Source organism: Prenolepis imparis, unplaced genomic scaffold, assembly GCF_030444845.1.
Source record: "Prenolepis imparis isolate NDT839.2.m4 unplaced genomic scaffold, iyPreImpa1.0 SCAF_7, whole genome shotgun sequence".
Lineage (NCBI taxonomy): Eukaryota > Metazoa > Arthropoda > Insecta > Hymenoptera > Formicidae > Prenolepis > Prenolepis imparis.
In genome coordinates this window covers 7,731,727-7,753,455 of record NW_028141165.1, presented here as the reverse complement: position 1 = coordinate 7,753,455, position 21,729 = coordinate 7,731,727, and the positions used below count along the sequence as shown (strand labels likewise).

General features: G+C 37.1%; 1 protein-coding gene across 3 annotated transcripts in view; it reads left to right on the top strand.

Annotated features, from left to right (window-relative positions):
• The window catches only part of Wb (wing blister), a 197,696-nt gene that overhangs the window by 172,956 nt on the left and 3,011 nt on the right, over window positions 1-21,729 (top strand). For 2 of the 3 annotated variants that reach the window (XM_083041631.1, XM_083041633.1), the window contains 29 exons: window positions 9,399-9,505; window positions 10,072-10,255; window positions 10,696-11,051; window positions 11,466-11,663; window positions 11,777-11,947; window positions 12,109-12,272; window positions 12,499-12,633; window positions 12,789-13,044; window positions 13,534-13,705; window positions 13,873-14,094; window positions 14,204-14,457; window positions 14,542-14,653; window positions 14,740-14,884; window positions 15,011-15,323; window positions 15,456-15,616; window positions 15,738-15,876; window positions 16,467-16,704; window positions 16,820-16,993; window positions 17,110-17,276; window positions 17,519-17,677; window positions 17,768-17,916; window positions 17,992-18,279; window positions 18,417-18,585; window positions 18,683-19,102; window positions 19,279-19,461; window positions 19,565-19,899; window positions 20,319-20,625; window positions 20,796-21,234; window positions 21,349-21,717. In XM_083041631.1, coding sequence (XP_082897757.1) covers window positions 9,399-9,505; window positions 10,072-10,255; window positions 10,696-11,051; window positions 11,466-11,663; window positions 11,777-11,947; window positions 12,109-12,272; window positions 12,499-12,633; window positions 12,789-13,044; window positions 13,534-13,705; window positions 13,873-14,094; window positions 14,204-14,457; window positions 14,542-14,653; window positions 14,740-14,884; window positions 15,011-15,323; window positions 15,456-15,616; window positions 15,738-15,876; window positions 16,467-16,704; window positions 16,820-16,993; window positions 17,110-17,276; window positions 17,519-17,677; window positions 17,768-17,916; window positions 17,992-18,279; window positions 18,417-18,585; window positions 18,683-19,102; window positions 19,279-19,461; window positions 19,565-19,899; window positions 20,319-20,625; window positions 20,796-21,234; window positions 21,349-21,717 — 6,486 coding nt within the window. The remainder of the gene's footprint in view (window positions 1-9,398; window positions 9,506-10,071; window positions 10,256-10,695; window positions 11,052-11,465; window positions 11,664-11,776; window positions 11,948-12,108; window positions 12,273-12,498; window positions 12,634-12,788; window positions 13,045-13,533; window positions 13,706-13,872; window positions 14,095-14,203; window positions 14,458-14,541; window positions 14,654-14,739; window positions 14,885-15,010; window positions 15,324-15,455; window positions 15,617-15,737; window positions 15,877-16,466; window positions 16,705-16,819; window positions 16,994-17,109; window positions 17,277-17,518; window positions 17,678-17,767; window positions 17,917-17,991; window positions 18,280-18,416; window positions 18,586-18,682; window positions 19,103-19,278; window positions 19,462-19,564; window positions 19,900-20,318; window positions 20,626-20,795; window positions 21,235-21,348; window positions 21,718-21,729) is intronic. The other variant, XM_083041632.1, reaches the window with a different exon arrangement.

The following is a 21,729-nucleotide window of genomic DNA, read 5'->3' as shown; positions in this document are numbered from 1 at the left end:
ATACTCCGATAAAATAGTATCTTAAGAATTTTGAATGAATTAATTATAAATAAAATGGAGGAAGCATTTTATAACGTATTGAGATTTTTCTTGATTTATCACAGCTCGAACAATATATAAAAGATTGCTATACATAAATCCATGAATAAAATTTGCATAGCATTGCATGAAATAGAATTCCGTATAAGTTTACCAGTGAGAGATAAAGTCGGCTGACTAACTTTAGAGAAAAAGTGTTTAAGCGTCGCTTTACGATGGATTAATATTTATCCAAGGAAAATTTCTTTTGCAACAGAATTTTTTTTGCACACTTGCTCATTATTGTCGCAGCTGAGATATAATGTCTGTAACTAGACTTACAACACGATGGATGGTGGTTTAATAATTAATATCACTGCGCCTGCGATGAAGACGCACGTCCGATGGAAGGAATTTAATGAATCGATCTCGGCAAAAAATGTCGCAGTCACGAGTAAAATCGTTTCAACAAAATAAAATTATCGTATAATACTAAATCATAAATTATTAAATTTTTTCAAAAATTTTTGTTTTTTAATATTCTTGTCATTTTTCATTTACTCCACAAACGAATTTTTTAAAACAGATTTATAGATTATTTCATAAATTTTTTAAGCGCGCAATTCGCGATATGCTGCAACGATAAACATCGTTTTTCAACAAATGCATAATTTTTCACCTTTCCATCAATGTATGGGTACCCAGGTACCAAACGCGTGTTTTCGACACATTACAATTTTTTTATAGCAGCTGCTGAATATTCTTTCCCGTTATATTTTAGGAGGTTTTCGAATATAAAATACATTTTTAACATTTAAAATTGCTCTGGGTATCCGTTCACCGACAGAAAGGTTGATTCACACAACGAAGCTGCTAAAGGAATATTTTTATCGCGCCGTATCCTTATTAAACACGACATTAAAATCGCGCAACGATTTATTTCAAAGAATGCTGATGAGACGCTGTGCGAAATATTTTGTATACGAAAATGTCAAATCGCGAAATACCTATTTTATACTTTGTCGCGCGAAGATCCTTCTGCACGATCCGAAGAGAAAATTGGTCAATTGGTCTCTTGTTTTTTCTTCGTTTGCTCGGCGTTTTCTCGCGTGTATCGGTTGGAAAAAAAGGCGGCTAAGCCTTCTTCTTCCGCAGTAAAAATCCCTTTTACAACGTCGTCGACGTCAGGACACTTTCAGCGAGCGCAGTAAAATCGCCTGTGAGCAACGCGCTGGAGTATGTACAAACAGCTACTTAAATTCTAAAGTAGATTTACCGTCGATCACCGTAAAGATTGCCCCGATTTGCATAAGAAGTAACGCGTTTAAAACGGACGCGTACTGTTGCCCGGCATTTCTGGCCGTACCATAATTGCGCCTGTCCACAATATACAAGTATAAAACATGATTCTTGATGCGCGTATGCTTTTAGACGCGCAATATCATTGCGATTCTTATCGTTCGCGGCTATAAAATCGCGTTTCACTTATATACGTAGCACACACTCTGATATGCGACTGTCTGGTAATTATATTAAATATATATTTCTAAAGATAAATGTAAATTTTAACTCTGTGACGTGTGAACCTATATTAATATGTGATAGTTTGAGTGTGAATAATATTTTACTTTGACGAACAGAAACTGTATAGAATAATTCGATATTTTTATTCTCTAAATTTAATCAATTCCTATATTCCCAATTCGTATTTTTGATCAATTAAAATTATTTTTATCATTATAGAAAAAAAAAACTGATGTGCTCGATAATTCTATTGTGTAATTTTCTCGGTTATCTACCACGTTTACAACGTGAGTAAAGATTACGCTCGTTCTTGAAAATTTTGCCATTTTAGACTTGCGAAAAAGAAAAACTCGCGCGAGATAAGTACAAACAGGTATACTAAAATGGCTCTTTACTATGGATCATCGCATAAGCTTCCTCGATTTGCATGACAAGTATCCCAATAAGGGCAACGCCGACACGCGAAGTTGACAAGCGAAGACTTGTCCGCTATGACATTATCGCATTTGTTCCCGGCAAAATTATAGCAGGCTGCGCCTTGCAAACGTCTTGCAAAGAGCATATAAAATAAGGATTGCTAAAGTTTTGTTTCGCGTCAAACGCGAGAACGTTTATATTCGTTGGATATCAAGAACAAGGTGCATTTAATTATTCAGATACGACGGCAATATTAAAGAAAGATGCTTATGTTAGTTGCGATCAAATAATTCTCCTTTATAAAAGGAGTGATGAAAGATATCATGTTTCGTTTTTCCCTGCGCGCTTTTAAAATTTATTCTATGTGACATATAGTCGATAATTTGTTTCAAAATTCTCTAATTTTAATTTGAATTAAAAAATATAAATTATTTTAATTTATATTAATTCTTTTTATATAAATATGAAATTTTTTATATAAACATAAAATATTATATAAATATTATATAATATATAAATATATAAAATATATTATATATGATATAAATATTATGTTATATAAAATGTTATAAATAATATAAAAAGATAAATATAAAATATTGATATACATAAATCCTTATTTTAATTAAATAAAAACTAAATTTTTATCGCTCAATTAAATTGAAGCGGACTCGACTCTTCCATAATCTCTTCTTGCTCGATGAGATATTGGCTTGAAATTTTGCGGAGTTTATCGTTAGAATTTACGATCAGCTACCCTGCCCACCAGTCTCGGGATTTCAATCAATTCGTCATTCGTATTCTATGCTGTGAGATTTTTCCGACGCGGTGGGATTCCACGATAATTGAAAAACACGTTTCTCTCGCATTCTCGAATCGGCAGGGCGATCTTTAACGAACGTCTTTCCCGAGACGGACGGTAATAGCGTGCAATTTATCGGCCAATAAATCGGCAACTTCGAGTCAAGTATCGCTTACTGGCTACCTTCGAAATGGCCTGACGAGACGCGATCGTAGCTCAGAGAAAGAGAACTCCGAACGATTTGTTTATAAATGACGAGATTACAGGCCCGATGCGTCGCTCATTATTAATTTCCGTGCGATCATACTCGTGTTTTCGACACTTGCTGCAAACATTTCGCGAAATACAAATCATAACGGGCGAATTGTCTTATTTTTTTCATTGTTTCCTTTCAAGAGCTGTAAACATTTTATAAAAATTGTGTTCTATAAAAAAAATTTAGCTTTCTTAGTATTAAAATTAATTAAGAAAAGTTTTATAAAGATTAGTGTTTTATATAAAAAGTTCTTTGCATTCTATCTTTAATTTATAAGAATTTATAAGAATTTAAAAAAGGATTAAACTATTTAAAAAATTTCATTAATAAAAATGTAAAATATTAAGTAAGATACAGGGGGGAAATATCACAGAAAATCTTATGGTCTCTTACATAAAGGGGAAGGAGGGATCGAAAATCATAAAAAAAGCCTCACGTAATTTAGGAATGGCCTCTTAATAAAAAAAAATTTATTCTATCGTTATATCGATAACGAATCATAAATCCGCATCAAGTTTGATTATACCGATGTCACATCGTTAATACGCTTAATTAACAACGTTATATATATCGCGAGACAGGCGCGTGTACTATATATAATTTTCTAATTGTGTGGACGTGTACCTTAATAATCGGATAAATCGCGGACACGGGATATCGAGCCGACATTAAGACTCGAGTCGGCTCGTTACAATTAATAAACCCTCTCTTCTTGTGTGACTCGACACGGTCGGCGTTTAAAGAACGACGCGTATTTGTCACGATTAGCGATCGCCCGCCGCTTTTGTGCGACGAGACGCGGACACTTATTCACTCGCGAATACGCGATTCTCTGAATGCCTGGCGGGATTAGAGACACGAGATCATTATTTATATGCGCGCGATAGCCGCCGCCTCGCGCTGCCTGAATTAATCATACGTCGCGCCGCTACTATATTTGCCCTAACGAGCCTTTAATCCGTCCCCTTCCTCCTCTCCCTGCTTTCTCCCCTTGTCCAGAGCGAATCTGTTTCCATTATAAGCGGAAACCTCACTTCCGGAGATCACATCTTTGAGAATGCCCTCTTACAAGGGTACACTTGGTTTGAACGGCGATTTGAATATTATTTAAGGTATTAAATTAAAGAGCATGATATTGATTTAATTTTGGGACCATCCTTAAATTACGTAAGGTTTTTTTTTTACGATTTTTTACCTCCCTCTCCTTTCCTTACGTAAGGGATCGTAAGATTTTCTGTAACCCTTCCATGTATCTTACATAATATTTTACAATTTTACTAATAAGGTTTTTTGTAAAAATTTTAATTATAAAAAAATTTCAATATATATTCAACACTAGTAATCGGTGTGAAAAAAAAAACAATTATAATTTAAGGACTTGACATCGATAATCCATCAAACCAAGTTTATAATGTGAGCAAGAGAACAAGATATAAAATTAATATATTAGCAAAAAAATGTATATGCCATACATTATTAAATATGACAGAATGTATAATTATCATAATACAAGAGGTATCTGCAAAAAAATATCACGCGTGAAATTTTTTATTTAATTCAAAAACATTGAACGACTTGTGCGGCGAAATGCGCGATCACGTCTGATTAAAGTGTCATATTATATCGATATTTTTCTAAACTCGCGGTCTTATGAAAGTTCCCGCGATGACACGTGCGTATATAATAATAATTCTGCGCGGAAAATTAATACGTGCCACGTTTATGTGACAGCTCCCGATTGCACGTTTCACGGAAAACACTTAACACATTATTAGATGACATAAATCTGCGCCGCACGATAATTAAATTCAAATTCCGCGTCTCGCGAATCTGCCATTCTCGAAATGAGAATCGCGGTATATATGTTGGCGGAGATAATTTTGCGGCGGATATAATAACGTCGCCGCTCGTTAAACTAACACGTTAAAAGCGAGAGATGAGACCGAGATGCATTATTTATAATTAGACGGCATATTAGTCGCGCTACGTTTTCGCATCCAGGAATGCTGAAAATCAGATAACCGAGGTATATATCGGATAATCAATATCATATAATATATATACAGGGTGTTCCAGATTTACTAGACGCGTTAATGAGAGATTCCTAAGATTTTTCCTCAACAAAAAAGTCGAGAGAGAGAAGTCATCATTTTTTGCAAGCTTTCAATTTTTGTTATTATGTATCTTTATAAGCCTTAAATTAAATTCGACTTAAAATTAACTGAAATGTAGTTTAATATTATATTTCGACTAAGCTTAGTTTGCGAAAAAAAATTCTTTATTTTTAATTGTTTATAACTCGAAAATTATTAGTGTCTCGACATTTTTATTCAGGAAAAATCATTTCCAAATGATTCCAATTTCCAAAAATCTTAAGAATCTGCCATTAATGGTAAGTTTGGGACACCTTATATAATATATCTAGCGAATTTAAATTTTTATATCGTACATTACGCGAAGAAATACGGAATGCTTCGACTCTTTCATCCTGTGTATATCACACGAGAATAATTATAGAAAGATTAAAAGAGTCAGCTATGTATATAATATATATATAAAATTTTAATCGGATATACATACATATATCGTTCGATTTTTTTAAGCTTTTACTGATGACATCGATGTTATCATATTATCGTATTATGAACATTCCTGTTTGCATCTCGACATCGTCAACAGAATCTTGGTGTCTCTTTTGTCGTAAAGATTAATTTATAAAATGGCTATATATAATTCGCAATTTATGATGTGTATAATATAGTATGCTGCGAAAGAATCGCCACGAATGTTTTCTGATTATATCGTTTCTTCGATCGAGTCGTTAATTGATTCTTAGAATCATTAAAATGCTAATTATTTATTTAACTCATTAGGAAATGCGAGTCAGTGAAGCATCGTACATTATTAATATTGTTACAACACATACATTACTATCTTGATTGATACATTTTCTCATAGATTTTGCATTTCTGTCATAAATCATTACGTCTGTCAAATGAAAAAAACTTATAAACTGAGCGTAAAAAGTTATAAGAATATAAGAATTTGTGTGAAATTTTAATGTTTTTTTTTTTTTTTTTTTCCCAAGCAAAAATTCTTCTTTTGTTTAATATTTAACGCCTACAAATGAATCTATCGATTTAATCGGATCTATGTAATAACGCAATATTAATTTGCGAAGCTACATCGTGGCTCTATACATTTTCCATATAATTCAATTATTATTCGATGACATAAGAGTTATTATGCGAATAATCTCTGGGAAATAATGATTGATCGGAATTGACAGAGAAACATCGTATGAGACAAAATTATTCATTTGTCTCGGATGTTTATGTCATACGTTGTGCAATTGGCTTACACAATATAAGATTGACATAATTCTTAGTTAAACCTATGAAGATTAATATAGCGTTTCTAATTTTTAAATGCAATTTTTTTTCAAGAAAGACGAGAGTGCACTCGAGAAGAGAAATATTTTTAAAAAATACACAAATAATTTCAATAATTTTTATACTTCATGTATACATGAATGAGACACGTTCGATCGATTATCTCCGATTTTATATTCTTCACGCATGAATGTCTCCGAGTTATCATTCAATCAAATCGCATAGCGGCGTGTAAACACGCGATTGCATCACCGAATCAATTCTCGCGCGTAATCCCCTTTGTAAGGGCCGTCATTAATCGGTAAATTGCAAAGTCAAAAGACGCGACGACGATCGTGATATTCCCTCTTTTTTCTCTCGACGTGCGACCATGCATAATTTATAATTTCCGCGGCATTACGCGGGATTGAACGACAGCCGACGTCGTCGTCGTCGTCTGCGGCATTTGAATACAATGCCCCGGCACTCGAGACGGCATCGCTAATTGCGAAATCCCGATGCTCGATGCCGCATAAATGTCGCGGCTGCTCGCACGTGACCGAGCTGAGACGAAACGTCAACGCGCGAGCGAAACGTCAAACGTCAAACGCGCGCACGTGGCCGCGAAAACATTTATCGCGCGAGAAAAAATTTCGCGCCGCGCAAAATCGATTAGATACGTTTGTTAGTGATGTGTAATTAGCGCGAGGGCGAGAATGATGCCCGTATGAATTATTAATGAAGACCGCTGTGTCGACGGCACTTGTCGACGCCGTTCGCTGCCCCGATGATCGTTTAATTATGGCTCTCGTCGCTTCGAAAATTGCATCTTCTTTAGCATCTTCCCATTCACGTTGAAAAATTCGCGACGTTAGAATGGAACAATGTAAATTATTTGTTACGCAGAAATTATTAGCATTGGGACAGTTGAATGGAAATAATATTTTGTAGATGATGTTAATCAGTTCCTATGGATGAAGATATCCCCGTGCGATGCTTTGATTTATTATGGCTAGATTTTTTAGTTATTAATAATAATATGTAGCCGTATTTATAAAATGAACGGATTACTCTCTAAAAATAGAAGAAAAAAAAGACAGAAGATGGATTATTATTTTTAATAGATATTTTTTTTTGTACGTACTTATTGTAGGATGTGGCTACAATAACTTGGAATATTGCAATCAATTGTTATAAAGAAAATTAATAAGAAATTATTAACATTAGAAAAGTTAAATGGAAATGATATTATTTTCTTGATAATTTTTAGAAATAGTTCCGGTCATTACGATAACGAAAATCTGTTTCAAAAAATAGGGGTGCCAACTTCACATTTTTTTACACATCGAGTTCCAATAGTTTTTTGAGCAGAGTTTTAAGGTTCTTTAAATATATAGTTCCTGATTATAGTTATATGTATAGTTCCTGATTAATTTTTTAAAGAGTTCTGCAATTTTTAGATAAAAAAACGTACCTTCAATATCGAAGATATTTCTAAAATATCTAAAAATCTTCGATATTTTAGAAATATCTTCGATATTGAAAGTATGTTTTTTTATCTCTATAAAAATTCAAGCAAAACTCTTTCAAAAAATAATCAGGAACTATGTAACTATTAAACAATTTAAATTTACTCACCTCACGGTTGCTCCTTTGTTGCCCGATGCCTCCACGGGCCTCCTCGTATAGAAGTTTCGAAACACTTGCACTCGCGTTACTTTTTTTCGTTCGCGACGCGCGCCACGTCCGGGTTTTAGCTATCACAATCTTCGACGCGTTTCGGTAAAACGCGAGACTCGCGAGAGCTTATTCGCGCGCGAATAAAACCGAAGCTCCATTTTCGCGTCGCCGCTTTTTCCAACACCCACTTTTCGCAGGGGCTTATCAAACGAAGATGATCAAGAGAGCGACTTCGCCGCGACGCACTCAAGTCGCCGAAGGATGCAGCGAGATTCACAATCGACGAGATCAATTTCACGTGTGCGATCGCGATTACGATGTCGGTACGTGCGACGCGATCGGATTTATACGATAATTAACCGCCAAAGACGCTAATTAATACACTCGTCCTTTCGCGGACCGGCAAAAAGCGCGCGACCATTGATCACGAAGAATCGAAGAAGAGCACTGGAGGTGGAGCTAGACTGGCACTGCCAGGTTCGGAACGCGCAGCGACACGCGCGCCACGTCGTAATGGTGGGGGTATATAGAGGTTGCGACGTGGGAGCTCGGCCAATCACGTCGCGACTACATACCCCCACCACTACGACCCTGGTAAGGGTATGTAGTCGCGACGTGATTGGCCGAGCTCCCACGTCGCGACCGCTACAATGCCCCACCACTACGACTCGGCGCGACGTATCGTTGCGCGTCCCGAACCTGGTAGTGCCAGTCTAGCTCCACCTCCAGTCTCCAGTCTCCAGTGCTCTTCTCCGATTGTTCGTGATCAATGGTCGCTCGCTTCTTGCCGGTCCGCGAAAGGACGAGTGTATTAATTAGCATCTTTGGCGGTTAATTGTCGTATAAATCCGATCGCGTCGCGCGTACCGACATCGTAATCGCGATCGCACACGTGAAATTGATCTCGTCGATCGTGAATCTCGCTCAATGTTCGTCTCGCTGCATCCTTCGGCGACTTCAGTGCGTCGCGGCGAAGTCGCTCTGTCGCTCTCTTGATCATCTTCGTTCGATAAGCCCCTGCGAAAAGTGGGCTATATAAGGTGACATTATATCAGTTTGCACAGAGGAATAATTTTTCACGGATGAGAAAATTCGTGATGCTTTGACTCATTATAAGATCAGATTTTTTTTATTAATTAATAATTATAATAATTAATTAATATATTATAATAATAACAAATTAATTAATAAAAAATAATATATTTTTTATTAATTAAGAATATGTAACTGTATTTTTATAAAATAAATGAATTACTCTTTAAGAAAAAACGAAAAGACAGAGAATCGATTATTATTTTTAACAGACAATATTTTTTTCGTATGATTGCAGGATGTGGCTGCAATAACTTGGGCTCCACGAGCTCAGCCTGTGACATCGTGACCGGGCAATGTCAGTGCAAATCGCAAATTATCGGCAGGCAGTGCAACGAATGCAAGGTAATTTTCAACTTCACATTGCATGTTTATAAATAAACTGTGTATGTATTATTATAAGATCCAGGTCAAAGAAAGAGAGAGAAAGAAAGAATCAAGTTAGTGATACAATATCGAACGTCGATTAAAATAAACTTGATGATCTGTAACGTAGTTGCATTATTTAGATAGGCATCTAGTAACGAGAAAATAAATGCATTGCTTTCCTAATGCAACTGTATCGAATATCGGAGAAAAATTCATTTGATCTATAATGTTGTATGGCCAGATATTAATCGGACATGATATGCAGATTGTATTGTTCTTTATCGGAATCGATAAACATGCAGGTCAAACGCGCGATCGATAGATCCTTCAATTGTGCGATAATATATAACATTGCCATTAAATTTTATAATTTAGTTCTAACTTCTAACGAAAGATAATTCTCTTTCCAAAATTATTACATTTTATAAAGAAAGAAAACGTAGTCTTTAAAATAATAATAAATTGACTATTTATATCGCGCCATCCTTGAACTCCGGGAGGATTATTTTTTTTAATCATCGAATTATAAATTTATTTATTAGATTGGTTATTGGGGGCTGGCAACGGGAGCGGGTTGCACGGCTTGCGGATGCGATTCTATGGGATCTTACAACACCTCCTGTCATAGCGATACAGGACAATGCTATTGTAAACCGGGTGTAACCGGCTTGCGATGTGACAGTTGTCTCTCCGGGTATTACGGATTTTCATCCAATGGTTGTCAATGTAAGTCTCAGATAATTTTCTCATAGTAACATTAGTAGTTTAATTAACGTGGTGTATTTTTATTCAAAATTTCTGATTATATGTACATATATCTTGCAATTTTTCTTCTAAATTATATAGATAAATGTTAATAACATTTTTTTAAATAAATTTTAATAATTTTTAGATTATAATTTAATAATATCTATATTTTTTTAAAGGAATTTTAATATTTTTTAATTGAATTTTTTAAAATGAATTTTAATAAATTTTTTTTCTTAAATTTGGTGAATAACTTGACTTATATATTATATTTAATAATAATCGCGCGCGTATTAGATAAACTACAAATTTGACAAACAATAACTCACACTTTCCGCCGATTGCAAGACACTCTGTATCCTATCTCCTATAAAATCTCGACGTACGAAAAGAGCGAACTTTGATTGCTTTATTTATAGTGTGTGACTCGTGTGTACGACCCGGTCACGTGTGTGACCCTGACACCGGTCGTTGCGTATGTCCTCGGTTGATCTACGGTGAGCACTGCGACCGATGCAGACCCGGTGCTTGGGATCTGGTGCCGCAAGTCGGCTGCAGACCCTGCGCGTGCACATTAGGCGCCACGCGATCCCAATGCGATCACCAGGGTCAGTGTCCTTGCAGGATCGGCTACGATGGGCTCAGGTGCGAGAGATGCGCCAGAGGTTACTACGGTTATCCGAGGTGTCGTCCTTGCGGATGTAACATCGCCGGCACGACGCAGTGTCAGGACGGTGTCTGCGAGTGCGACGACAAGGGACAGTGTCCCTGCAAGGTAAGACTGTGCAAAAAAGCAAAATTTATCAGTATATAAAACAAAGAATATAAAAGAAGTAGGATATAAAAAAAACTCGTGAAATTAAAGGCAAGTAAATAAAATAAAATAAAAGTGACAGAGAATTTCTGTTAAACTGCGAATCCTCGCGATCCAGCCGCTTTGGTTAATTGATAAAAATAGCTGAAATAATTTATATCTTTCATGAAATGTGATATATCAACTTTTTACATGAGTATATAAGCAGTGAAAAGATGCAAAATGAGAATCTTTATTTTTCCTTCGGCAAGATGTTGATTGCTGTACGATTTTTATTTTGAAATTAATATCGAATCTTGCGTACTTAAATATACATACTTGCTTTTCTCAAATAATACATTTGAAAAACGCATTAACCGAGATATAATTCTCAAGGAACTGGTCGTTGGGCGACAGTGCAATCAATGCAAAGAAGGCACATTCGGTCTCGCGGTGGATAACGTCAGAGGATGCACCGAGTGCTTCTGCTTCGGAAGAAGCACACTATGTCAACAGGCTGGACTCAGTTGGGGTCAACGAAGATTGACACGACCTCGCATCCTTCACATCAACGAATCGGCCAGCGATGTAACAGTAGGATTTATTTTAATTGTTAAAAATTTTGATTACAAAAATTGATAAATATTTTTAGATGATTAAGATTCGGTGTGCACACATTTATCTGATTATCGTGTGTGATCAAATAGATAATGAGCTTCGGCTTCACGACCGTACTGCCAACGGTGAACGGTGGCTTGAACGTGACGAATGGCCTCTCCGTAATCCCTGGATCCGATGGTGATGTTACGTTGTCCCCGAATCTTTACTACAATTATCCTTTATATTGGAAACTACCGGATTCCTTCCTAGGCGATAAGGTAATTTTTTTCACTTCTAAGTGTTGTATCTTCGTAAAAGCAATCGTGAAATGCGCTCCAAATTTATTCGCTACGTTTTAAATCAAATTATATATATATATATATATATATATATATATATATATTATATTATATTAGATGACGTATTCATGTGCTTTAAGGTCGTCTCTTACGGAGGATTCCTACGCTTTAAAACCTTAACGGAGGGTGGGATACCTTTGAGATCGAACCTTCGATATCCTATTGTGCAGTTGCAAGGCAATAACAAGATTGTCTTAGAATATTATCTACATCTACCAGTGAACGAAAATCATTATGAAGTCAGGTATTTAGCAGTTTTGGAATAATATATAGTACAATTAATTTTGAAGAGAAAAAGGAATACACTATTCAAAATTAATTTAATTAGATGAATATATCGCATATTATCATATTATAAAAAAAAAAAAAAGAAAAAATTCCTAACTAACTTCTATCTTCTGTCAAATTCTAAATTCCTAATCTCTTCCATTGCAAAACGTAATTTATATTTATATCTAATATTATTTCAGATTCCACGAGTCGCTGTGGCAATTACAAAACAGACCGGATTACAAAGTCTCCAGGGAGGTGCTAATGGTTGCGTTACAGAATCTTCAGTACATCCTTGTAAAAGCTTCGGACAACGCCGAATTTGCAAAGACCACGTACGTGTAATTAAATACATCATAGAGAATAAAATAAATAATTGCAATATGTTTATTTCGTCATTTAATAATTTTGCAAATAAATATTTTAGTATGCAATCAAGAGAAGATTTTTTGTAACAACATTTCGCTTACTTTACTCGTGTGTCCTTCAGACTCCTGGAGGCATCTCTCGACGCCGCCGTCCTGACGCCTACGCACTCGCCACCGTTGGCGATCGGAGTCGAGATCTGCCAGTGCCCGTCGGAGTACAACGGCACGTCCTGCCAGGATCCCAGCATCGGCTTCTACAGATGGTACAAGAACACCACTGCCACGTCCACCATCGTGATTGATCTTGTCGGACAAGCCAGGCGCTGCCAGTGCAACGGGAGATCCGACGTGTGCGACAGGGAGACGGGATATTGCTTGGTAAGCATTACGTTAACATTTTCCTATAAGTGTACGCTATTCAGGGAGATGATAGCGCGACACAGGAAGTGCGCCAAAAGACAAGTGTACAAGAAGATGAGCTGGAGTTGGTACAAGATAAATTTCTTATTTTGAATCTACAAACATCGTTTGCAGATTTATATTCTTTTTGGAGAAATTTTGCATACACGTTATTCACATAATTAATATAATTAAATTGTATTATAAATTATATTATTATAATTCATAATTATATAATTATATTATAATTATAAATCATATTTTTGTAAGCTCATATTACATTTTTTTGTAATGATAAATATCTTTTGATGCTCTTATAATAAAGTTTAAAAGAGATATTTTATTTAATGTTATAAATGATTATTTTTGCAGTTTTTGTAAAAATGCATAAGTAAATATTATTGATTTTACATACATAGATAAGTCAGTAATTTTTCATATAACATTGAAGACTCTGTTGCGTTGCAGAACTGCCAGGAAAACTCGATTGGCGCATATTGCAATGTTTGCGCTGACAGTTTCTACGGAATTCCGGAATTCGGAGGCTGCAAGCCGTGTCCGTGTCCGCAGGTCGACAAGAGATTCTCGAGTACTTGCGTCATTCGTGCGAACAATGAACCCATTTGTCACTGCAAGCCAGGTACATAAACAATAAAAAATTAATAACTTAATTTATCTGAATATTATCTTAAATCTCAAAAGAACGAATCTATCGAAAATGTTTGACGGATTCTTTTAAGATTTTAAATGTTAGTTTTCTGCGAGTCGATTGTTTTTCTATTTTCTTCATATTGTTCGTTGTTTCAGGATACATCGGTAGAAAATGCGAACGCTGCGCCTACGGCTACTACGGCTTTCCCGGTCTTCCGGACGGCAAGTGCGTTCCGTGCGATTGTCACTTAGCAGGAAGTTTGAGCGACGCCTGCGACGGCGAGACGGGACAGTGCAAGTGCAGACCTGGGTCTACGGGCAGGGATTGCTCCCAGTGCACAGCGTATCGTCACGTTTACATAAATGACGTTTGCACCTGTAAGTTTATTCGCTAATATATACATGAAATATACTTCATCACATTAAACCAGCCTTCATAAATCTGGAAAATGTATGCTTATCGTTTTATTACATTTTTTTTGTTTAGCGTGCGATGACAATTGCACGGGAATTTTGCTGGATACCATCGCAACTCTGTCCAACGAGTTGGCCGCGGGAACGAGTCATATAGCAGACGGATACATTCCACCCCCGTGGGAGGAATTGACGTATGTCGATTCCGTCGTCAGCGAGCATCTCAAAGAACTGGAGCTACGAACTCGTCTGCAGGAAAGAATGAAGACTGTACCCTGGCACGAGTACAAGAAACTTGCGGAAGACGTTGAAGTTATATTAAGAAACGTATGTAACATTGTAATGATATGATTCAAGAAAAACAAGTTATGCGATTTACCCTTACATATCTTTTTGCATTTCAATTTGCAGACGACCAAGTGTGCGAAATATGCCGATACCTTGAAGCTCAAAAGTGGTGATTTGAAAAATAATATTTTCACCGGAAAGATCATGCTTAATAATATAAAAAAAGACATAGAAGGTATTACAATTCGCTTTAATTACCATTGAAAAATTGCGTTACGATATAAATTACTCGTTTAACATAATTTCTTCCAATTTTTTCAGACACGACTTCGGAACTCAATCAATACAGCAACGACAATAGAAGAATAGAAATCAAGAAGGCCTTGAAAACGGGAAAGATGATCTTGAATCATCTGAAATCTGTCAATATAGCCCAGAGAACCATGGAGGTAGAAGCTTTCCTCGAGTGAGTGTATTATCTCGTTTAAATAAAAAATTTTTAAAAATATGGAGCGTAAATTTTATACTGATAGAAAGAAAGAAAAAATGTTTTTTTTTAATTGATAAGCAATGTTCTCTCTGTATTAATTAGCGACGTCACCAAGTACGTGGCGTGGTTGAATTCTCTTTACGACACGACCGAGCCCTTGTCGGCCGCTCAGGACGACGCTAAAGACTACGAGATAAAACTAGATGACATGAAAACAATCATAGAAAAGACTATGGAAACGCTATTCAGCTACGACGGTTTGTACAACCGTATCAACAAGACACATGTCGAGACTAGGAATCAGTGCGCTCGTATCGAGACGTTGCACGAGGGAACGAACGAATCACTATCTGATGGGAAGAAACTCATCGACGAGGCTCTCGGTTTGCTCGTCGACGCTGGAAACAACATTCAAGTACGCAGACATTTTCATGCTTGTAAAAATAATTCGTAACAATCTAACAATTATATAATTCGATGAAAAGAAGGATCTTCGGTAACAAGCACTTGCATCTTTTTTTAATCCATCGATATGTTTTGTTCCTAGGACCAGTCGGACTGGCGAGACAAATTGGCGAACTCGACGGAGGAACTCACTATGAAGGAGGAACATCAGTATCAATTGAATTATGAGTACTCCAAGAAATATGTAGCCCCGGCAGTGAAGCACGCGAAGAATCTGTCTAATTACGTCGATCAGTATGTCAGGTGAGATCAGATGATATATAGCATAATTAATTTGATCAGTAACTGTGTCGCATTTAATCTAAAATGTTCAATATCGTTATTGCGGCGACGTTTCGATAAAGTCTAACTCTCTGTCGAACAGCCTCTTCGCCGAGACGCGAGACATCGCGGCGAGTCCTCTGAAAGCCAGCCAGGCCTACAAGAACATCGTCGATGATCTGCGAACGGCAAAAGTTACAGCAATAGCAGCCAAGGAAATCCTCAACGAAGTGCATGAGAAGGTAAGAAAAGATAGTGTAATTTTTTTAATGAGTAATTTCTTGAAATCTAGAGTTTTATCAGCTATTTCATTTTTTTCCTCTATTAAATTAAATCTTCTCGATTGAAGCCAAAGTGCATTGAGAAAATATCTTTTTATTTTTTACAGAATTTGTTGTATAATAAAATAAAATGTGTTCTGATGATTTGAGAAATTAACGCTATTAATTATCGCACCATTCATTAATGAAATTCGAGGAAACACAATTGCTAGATTTGCATTTATTATTTATTTGCATATATTAAAATGTGTTCTGATGATTTGAGAAATTAACGCTATTAATTATCGCACCATTCATTAATGAAATTCGAGGAAACACAATTGCTAGATTTGCATTTATTATAAGTATATATTTCGACAAAAGATAAAAAACTAAAGTAAATTTTAGATATAATATTTTGAAATAGAGATTTACTGTTTAAATTATGTTTAGAAAATAATAATTATTCTCTATTTTTCTTTCTTCACACAAATTCTGGTCTCCTGTTTCTGATCATATAACAATGACATTTCGAGAGTTGGCTATAAATGTAATGTAGATGCTTTCTCAAGGCTTTTCCCCCTTCGGGACAGAAATCGCTACTGAACGATGCCAAGGAAGTATTAGCCAAGTCTTCGCAGCAATGGAAAATAGCGAAGGAGCATGGTAAACTCGTTAAGAACGCGAACACCGAATTGGAGGCTCAGAAACAAGCTGTGCTCGTGCTGAAGAATACATTGAACAGCACCGGCATAAACGACAATGAGATAAATGTGAAATTGCGAGAACTGCATGGCAATAGCAAGAAATGTAAGTGTATATGTATACAATCTGTTGAATAATGTTAAAAACTTCGAGAAAGCAAGGTTTATCTAATAAAGGAAATTTTAGATAACGTTGTTGTATTGATAAATACTATTTTCAGTGCATGAGGATCTACTGAATATCTTGGAGGAGAACGACGAAGTGACGGAGTCCGTAAGCGACACGCAACGACTGATCGACGATTACAAGCAAGGCATCGCCGACAGGCTGAAGCCGAAGTTGCAGGATTTAAAACGCGAAGGCGATACGAAGATCGGCTTGGCCAGCGAAAAATGTAATTCTTCCTTGGTCGACTTAATTCATACTTGGCTAATGAAATAATTCTAGATACATATATTTGTGTAAAATTTTTATAAAGATAGCATCACATGGAAATATATTCATTTTCAGTGTCAGAAGCGCTGAGCAATATTAAGATAGCCGATGCGAAGCTGATGAGCTTATCTAATGCTGCGATGAAGCGAAAAGCCGTCTTCGACAAGTGGAACGATACCTTAGCCACGAAACTGCAGAATCTTAAAGATAAAATCGTAGAGGCCCGAAACACCGCTGATGGGGTATAATTAATAAAATTCATTATTTCACTTAATAAATATTGAATAGCTTGATACACAAATTAAATTGATTATTCATTAATTATTCATATTGATTGCTGGATGATATGCTTGCGCTATACGCGAGTCTTGGATTTTTAATTGATTAATTTAATTAATAGTAATAATTATTATTAATTTATTAATTTAATTAATAGTAATAATTTTAATTTAATTAAGATATTAAGATGAGGTGTCGCTTTTAGATTCGCGTCTCTCTGAGATCCGTGGAGGGCAAGGAATGTATCCGTTCGTACAGACCGGCGATGTTGCAGTCTTCAGCAACGACATCGATCGTGATGACGTTCGCGCTTCCGACCGCGCGTAAGGAAGGTTCTCTGTTTTACTTGCCCAGCGGAATTAATGTACGTGCTCCTAATAAACATAAATATTGATCCATCAATTCAAATAGTAAGAGATACAAAAACTCCAAGACTTTTTTTTATTTTCCGCAGGACGATTTCGTTGCTCTGGAAATAGTTGACAGAAGAGTGCGATTCCTGTGGAACGTCGGCGGCGGTACAGGTGTCCTGACGCATCCTGAGATTCTCGAGAGCGGCGATTTGCAGAACGATAGATCTTGGTATAGGATCGAGGCCGAAAGGTGAGGATCGTCGAATGATACCATACCTCTTTCAACATTAATTTCTAATAATTAAATGTTTCTTGACAACCTCAGAACTCGACACACGGGCAAGCTGAGCGTGCTGAGGCAGACGTCGACGTCCGGAAAGTATCTCCCCGTCATTAATTCGACCAACTCCGAGTATGGACGTTTCGACGTTCTACCTACGGATCGAGTGTGGATAGGCGGTATTCCCAAGTCTCAGAGAAGGCCGACGGAACTGATGGCTGCCAACGGACTTCCGGCTTGTATTCATCAGGCGATCCTCGACGGGAGGCATATCGGTCTTTGGAATTTCATTACGACCGCGCCAGACAGGGCTTGCAAAGCTTGCGTGGAAGGGTAATTCGCTGCGAAAGCTATTAATTCAATTTCTCTATGATATTTACGTCTATCTCTGACTTGATAAATTTTATACTATCGACGCAAAGATGAATTATTTTCAGTAATTTAATCATATATCGTTCGTTTAATTTTAGAGTGGAAGACGGTAGGGATGATATAGCTTACAGTTTCAACGGCGAGGGATACGCCGTGAGAAACAGAGTCTCGTCTGGTCCCTACAACAAATATATGTTCGGGGTCTCCATCAGTTTTCGGACATACGATGAAAATGCATTGCTATTTCTGGCCATCAACAAAGATAATGTATGACTATATTTAAATTTAATCGTCAACTTATATGGCGCAATATATAATCCAATGTCTTAATTTTGACAACTTTTTATATTTGTTTTACAAGCAGAATCAGCACATCATGATCTTCCTGCGAGAAGGCAGGGTGATCCTCCACGTCGGCTACGGCGGGAACGTCAGTATGGAAATGTCCTCGACGCACAAGTACAACAACGGTAATTGGACGAAGGTGGACGCCTTCCGGCAATATCAGGTTCGCAAGAACATCGAAAAGTGCAGTCTGAGCATCGGCGGCGATAACGACAAGCGAATAGGTGCTCCCACGCCTCAACCCAAGAAGGAGGACATTCCGGACTTGGCCCAAGCCAAGTATTACATCGGCGGGCTACCGCCAAGCTTCCGCGCCGAGAAAATTATGCTACCTTCCCAGGTGTCGTTCCTTGGTTGCATGGCCAATATTATAGTGCAGGAGGGCTACGATCCGATGGCCGAACAATATTACGGGGTGGAACCCAGTTGTAGCAACAAGGTGAGCGTTGTCTTCTGTTCTGCAATCAAGCCAAAAGAAAGCAATAAATTGTGCACTATGATACATATAATAAAATTAATTCATTACTTTTTAGAAGATATTTTCTGAGTCATAATTAAATGCAAATTTTTATTTTGTTAATGTGACTTATGTTCATATATATTTCTTTAACACAGCCGTTGAGGATCGTTGGATTTTATGGAGACGGATACCTCGAGCATTCCGCATTCACTCTGCGAAAGATTCATTCTGTTCTGAGTTTCTCCTTCAGGACCATGCAAGAGGCAGCTATGCTGCTTCTCTCCACGTTCGAGGGTCGCGAAGGTAGATTGAGCGACAATACAAAAGAAGAAGCACAAGTAAGACCCCATTGTGTTGATACTATTTGACTTTTCTTGTCGAAAAAGAAATAAAATTGAAGAATAAAATTCTATCACAATTACGTTTCTTTGATTTTTTCAGAGAGACAGCTATTACTCCGTTTGCATACTCAATGGACAAGTGCAAGTTCGCTTGAACGCCGGCAAAGGCGAGCTGGTTCTCCAATCAAACAACACTTTCAACGACGGAAGGTATCACTCGATCACTGTCATCAAGAAGAGAAAAGAGGTGGAGTTGAGAATCGACGACGCGTATCAGACTACAGGAAGATTACCTACCAGCATCGCGATCAAGGCTCCCGATTCGGACGGAGGACTCTTCTTTGGTGGACTACCGGCTCTCATCAATAACACCAAGATGGTAGCTACGAATACACCGCTGTACGGTGCTATCAGGGATGCGATTTTCAACGACGAGTAAGTTAGAGAGTCAATTAAATTTTGTCTATAATTCTTTAGAAGATAATTATCATTGAGATTTCGATTCAGACAAAAATATTTTTATCAACTATTATTTGACTATGAAATTATCATTTTATTTCATCGCAGCATTTAAAAAATAATATATGTGTTATTATAAATTATATATATGTAATCGATTTGTTTTAAAATTCTATAATATATAGTATATATTATTTATAATATATATTATCTTATTATTTTTATTATAATATTTATATTATTAATACATATTACATTATAAATTAATATGTATTATTATTATAAATATTATTACTATAAATTATAATAATTATTATTAATATAACATAACTTATTATTATAAATAATGTGTATTATTATTAAATAATATATGTGATCGATTTAATTGTTTCCAGGATCATTCGATTCGATGATGCCGTGAATTTCGATCACGCTTTACTCGGTCGTCCTGGACCAAGTATGGGAAAAGAAACACCGAGCTACGTACCCTCGGCCTCGTTATCCCGAGGAATGTCCACGCAACCAGAAGGATGTCAAAAAGTGCCTTATTATTCGCTGGAACCGGGCGCTCTGAAATTTGGCGACAAGCCGCACAGTCACACGCAGCTCTATCTCAATTTCAAAAAATTTTGGGAGAAGAAGTACGCGATTGAATTCGACTTTAGGACGTACTATCCTAACGGACTGCTCTTTATCACTCCGGTAAGAAAGTTAGATCATCATTGATTAATAATTTTATTTAAAATTAAATTTATATATTTTTTAAATAAATAACTTTATCAAAATTATTTATAAAAGGTTCTCTGATTTTATTTTTGTTTAATCAAATCATTTCTTGTAGCCATCAGTTACTATTAATATATATCTTACAGGGTCTGAGATTGAAGCACTATCTGATGATGGTCATTCGAGACGGACAGCTTCTTCTGTTGGTGAAGAACAAGCAGAGAAAGGAGATGCTGCTCAAGACGCCATTCAATGATGGCAATTGGCATCACGTCGTCCTCAGTCACGACGAGAGAAAGCTCACTCTGCTGGTAGATACTCAGACACCGCGAATCCTCAAAATACCAAGGAGGATCGGTCTAGCATCCATGATGTATATCGGTGGCCTTCCGGAAAGCGGGACGCCGATCCCAGAGCAAGTAGTCGTCAAACTGGAGACTCTGAAGGGTTGTATCAGAGGTCTGAAAGTTAACGGAAACGTCTATGACATGGTAGGCTCCACCAGCAGAGCCTTCAATGTCGGCCAGTGCTTCCCGAGCGTCGAGAGCGGAGCCTATTTCCAGGACGAGGCCTACGCCGTTTATCGTGAGTGAAATTATTGATATAATAAACGTAGCAAGATATAACGAAGATGAAAATTATTAAAGAACAAATATATTATCTCTCTCTTGGATGCGAGCTGACTGTACGTTCTTTCAGAGAACAACTTCGAGCTGGGTGCCGTGCTGGAGCTCCAGCTAGAGTTCAGAACATCGGAACTGTCCGGGGTATTGCTGTCGATCAGCGCACCCGGTGGCTCGCCCTCCCTGTCACTGGAACTCAATAACGGCCGGGTGATCATGTCGGGCGATCTGGGCGACCACAATCCTTTGTACGTGGAGCAACGATTCGCCAGCCCGTACGCGATCTGCGATAATCGATGGCACCGAATCCAGGCCGTGTACAACGACGAGGAGCTAGCGCTCAAGGTCGATGAGCTGGATCAGAAATACGGTCTGCCTACGAATGTTAATTATCATTTCATGAGCTCCACCGCCTCCGGCCCGTTGTACATAGGTGGTATACCAGGTAAATAAATAT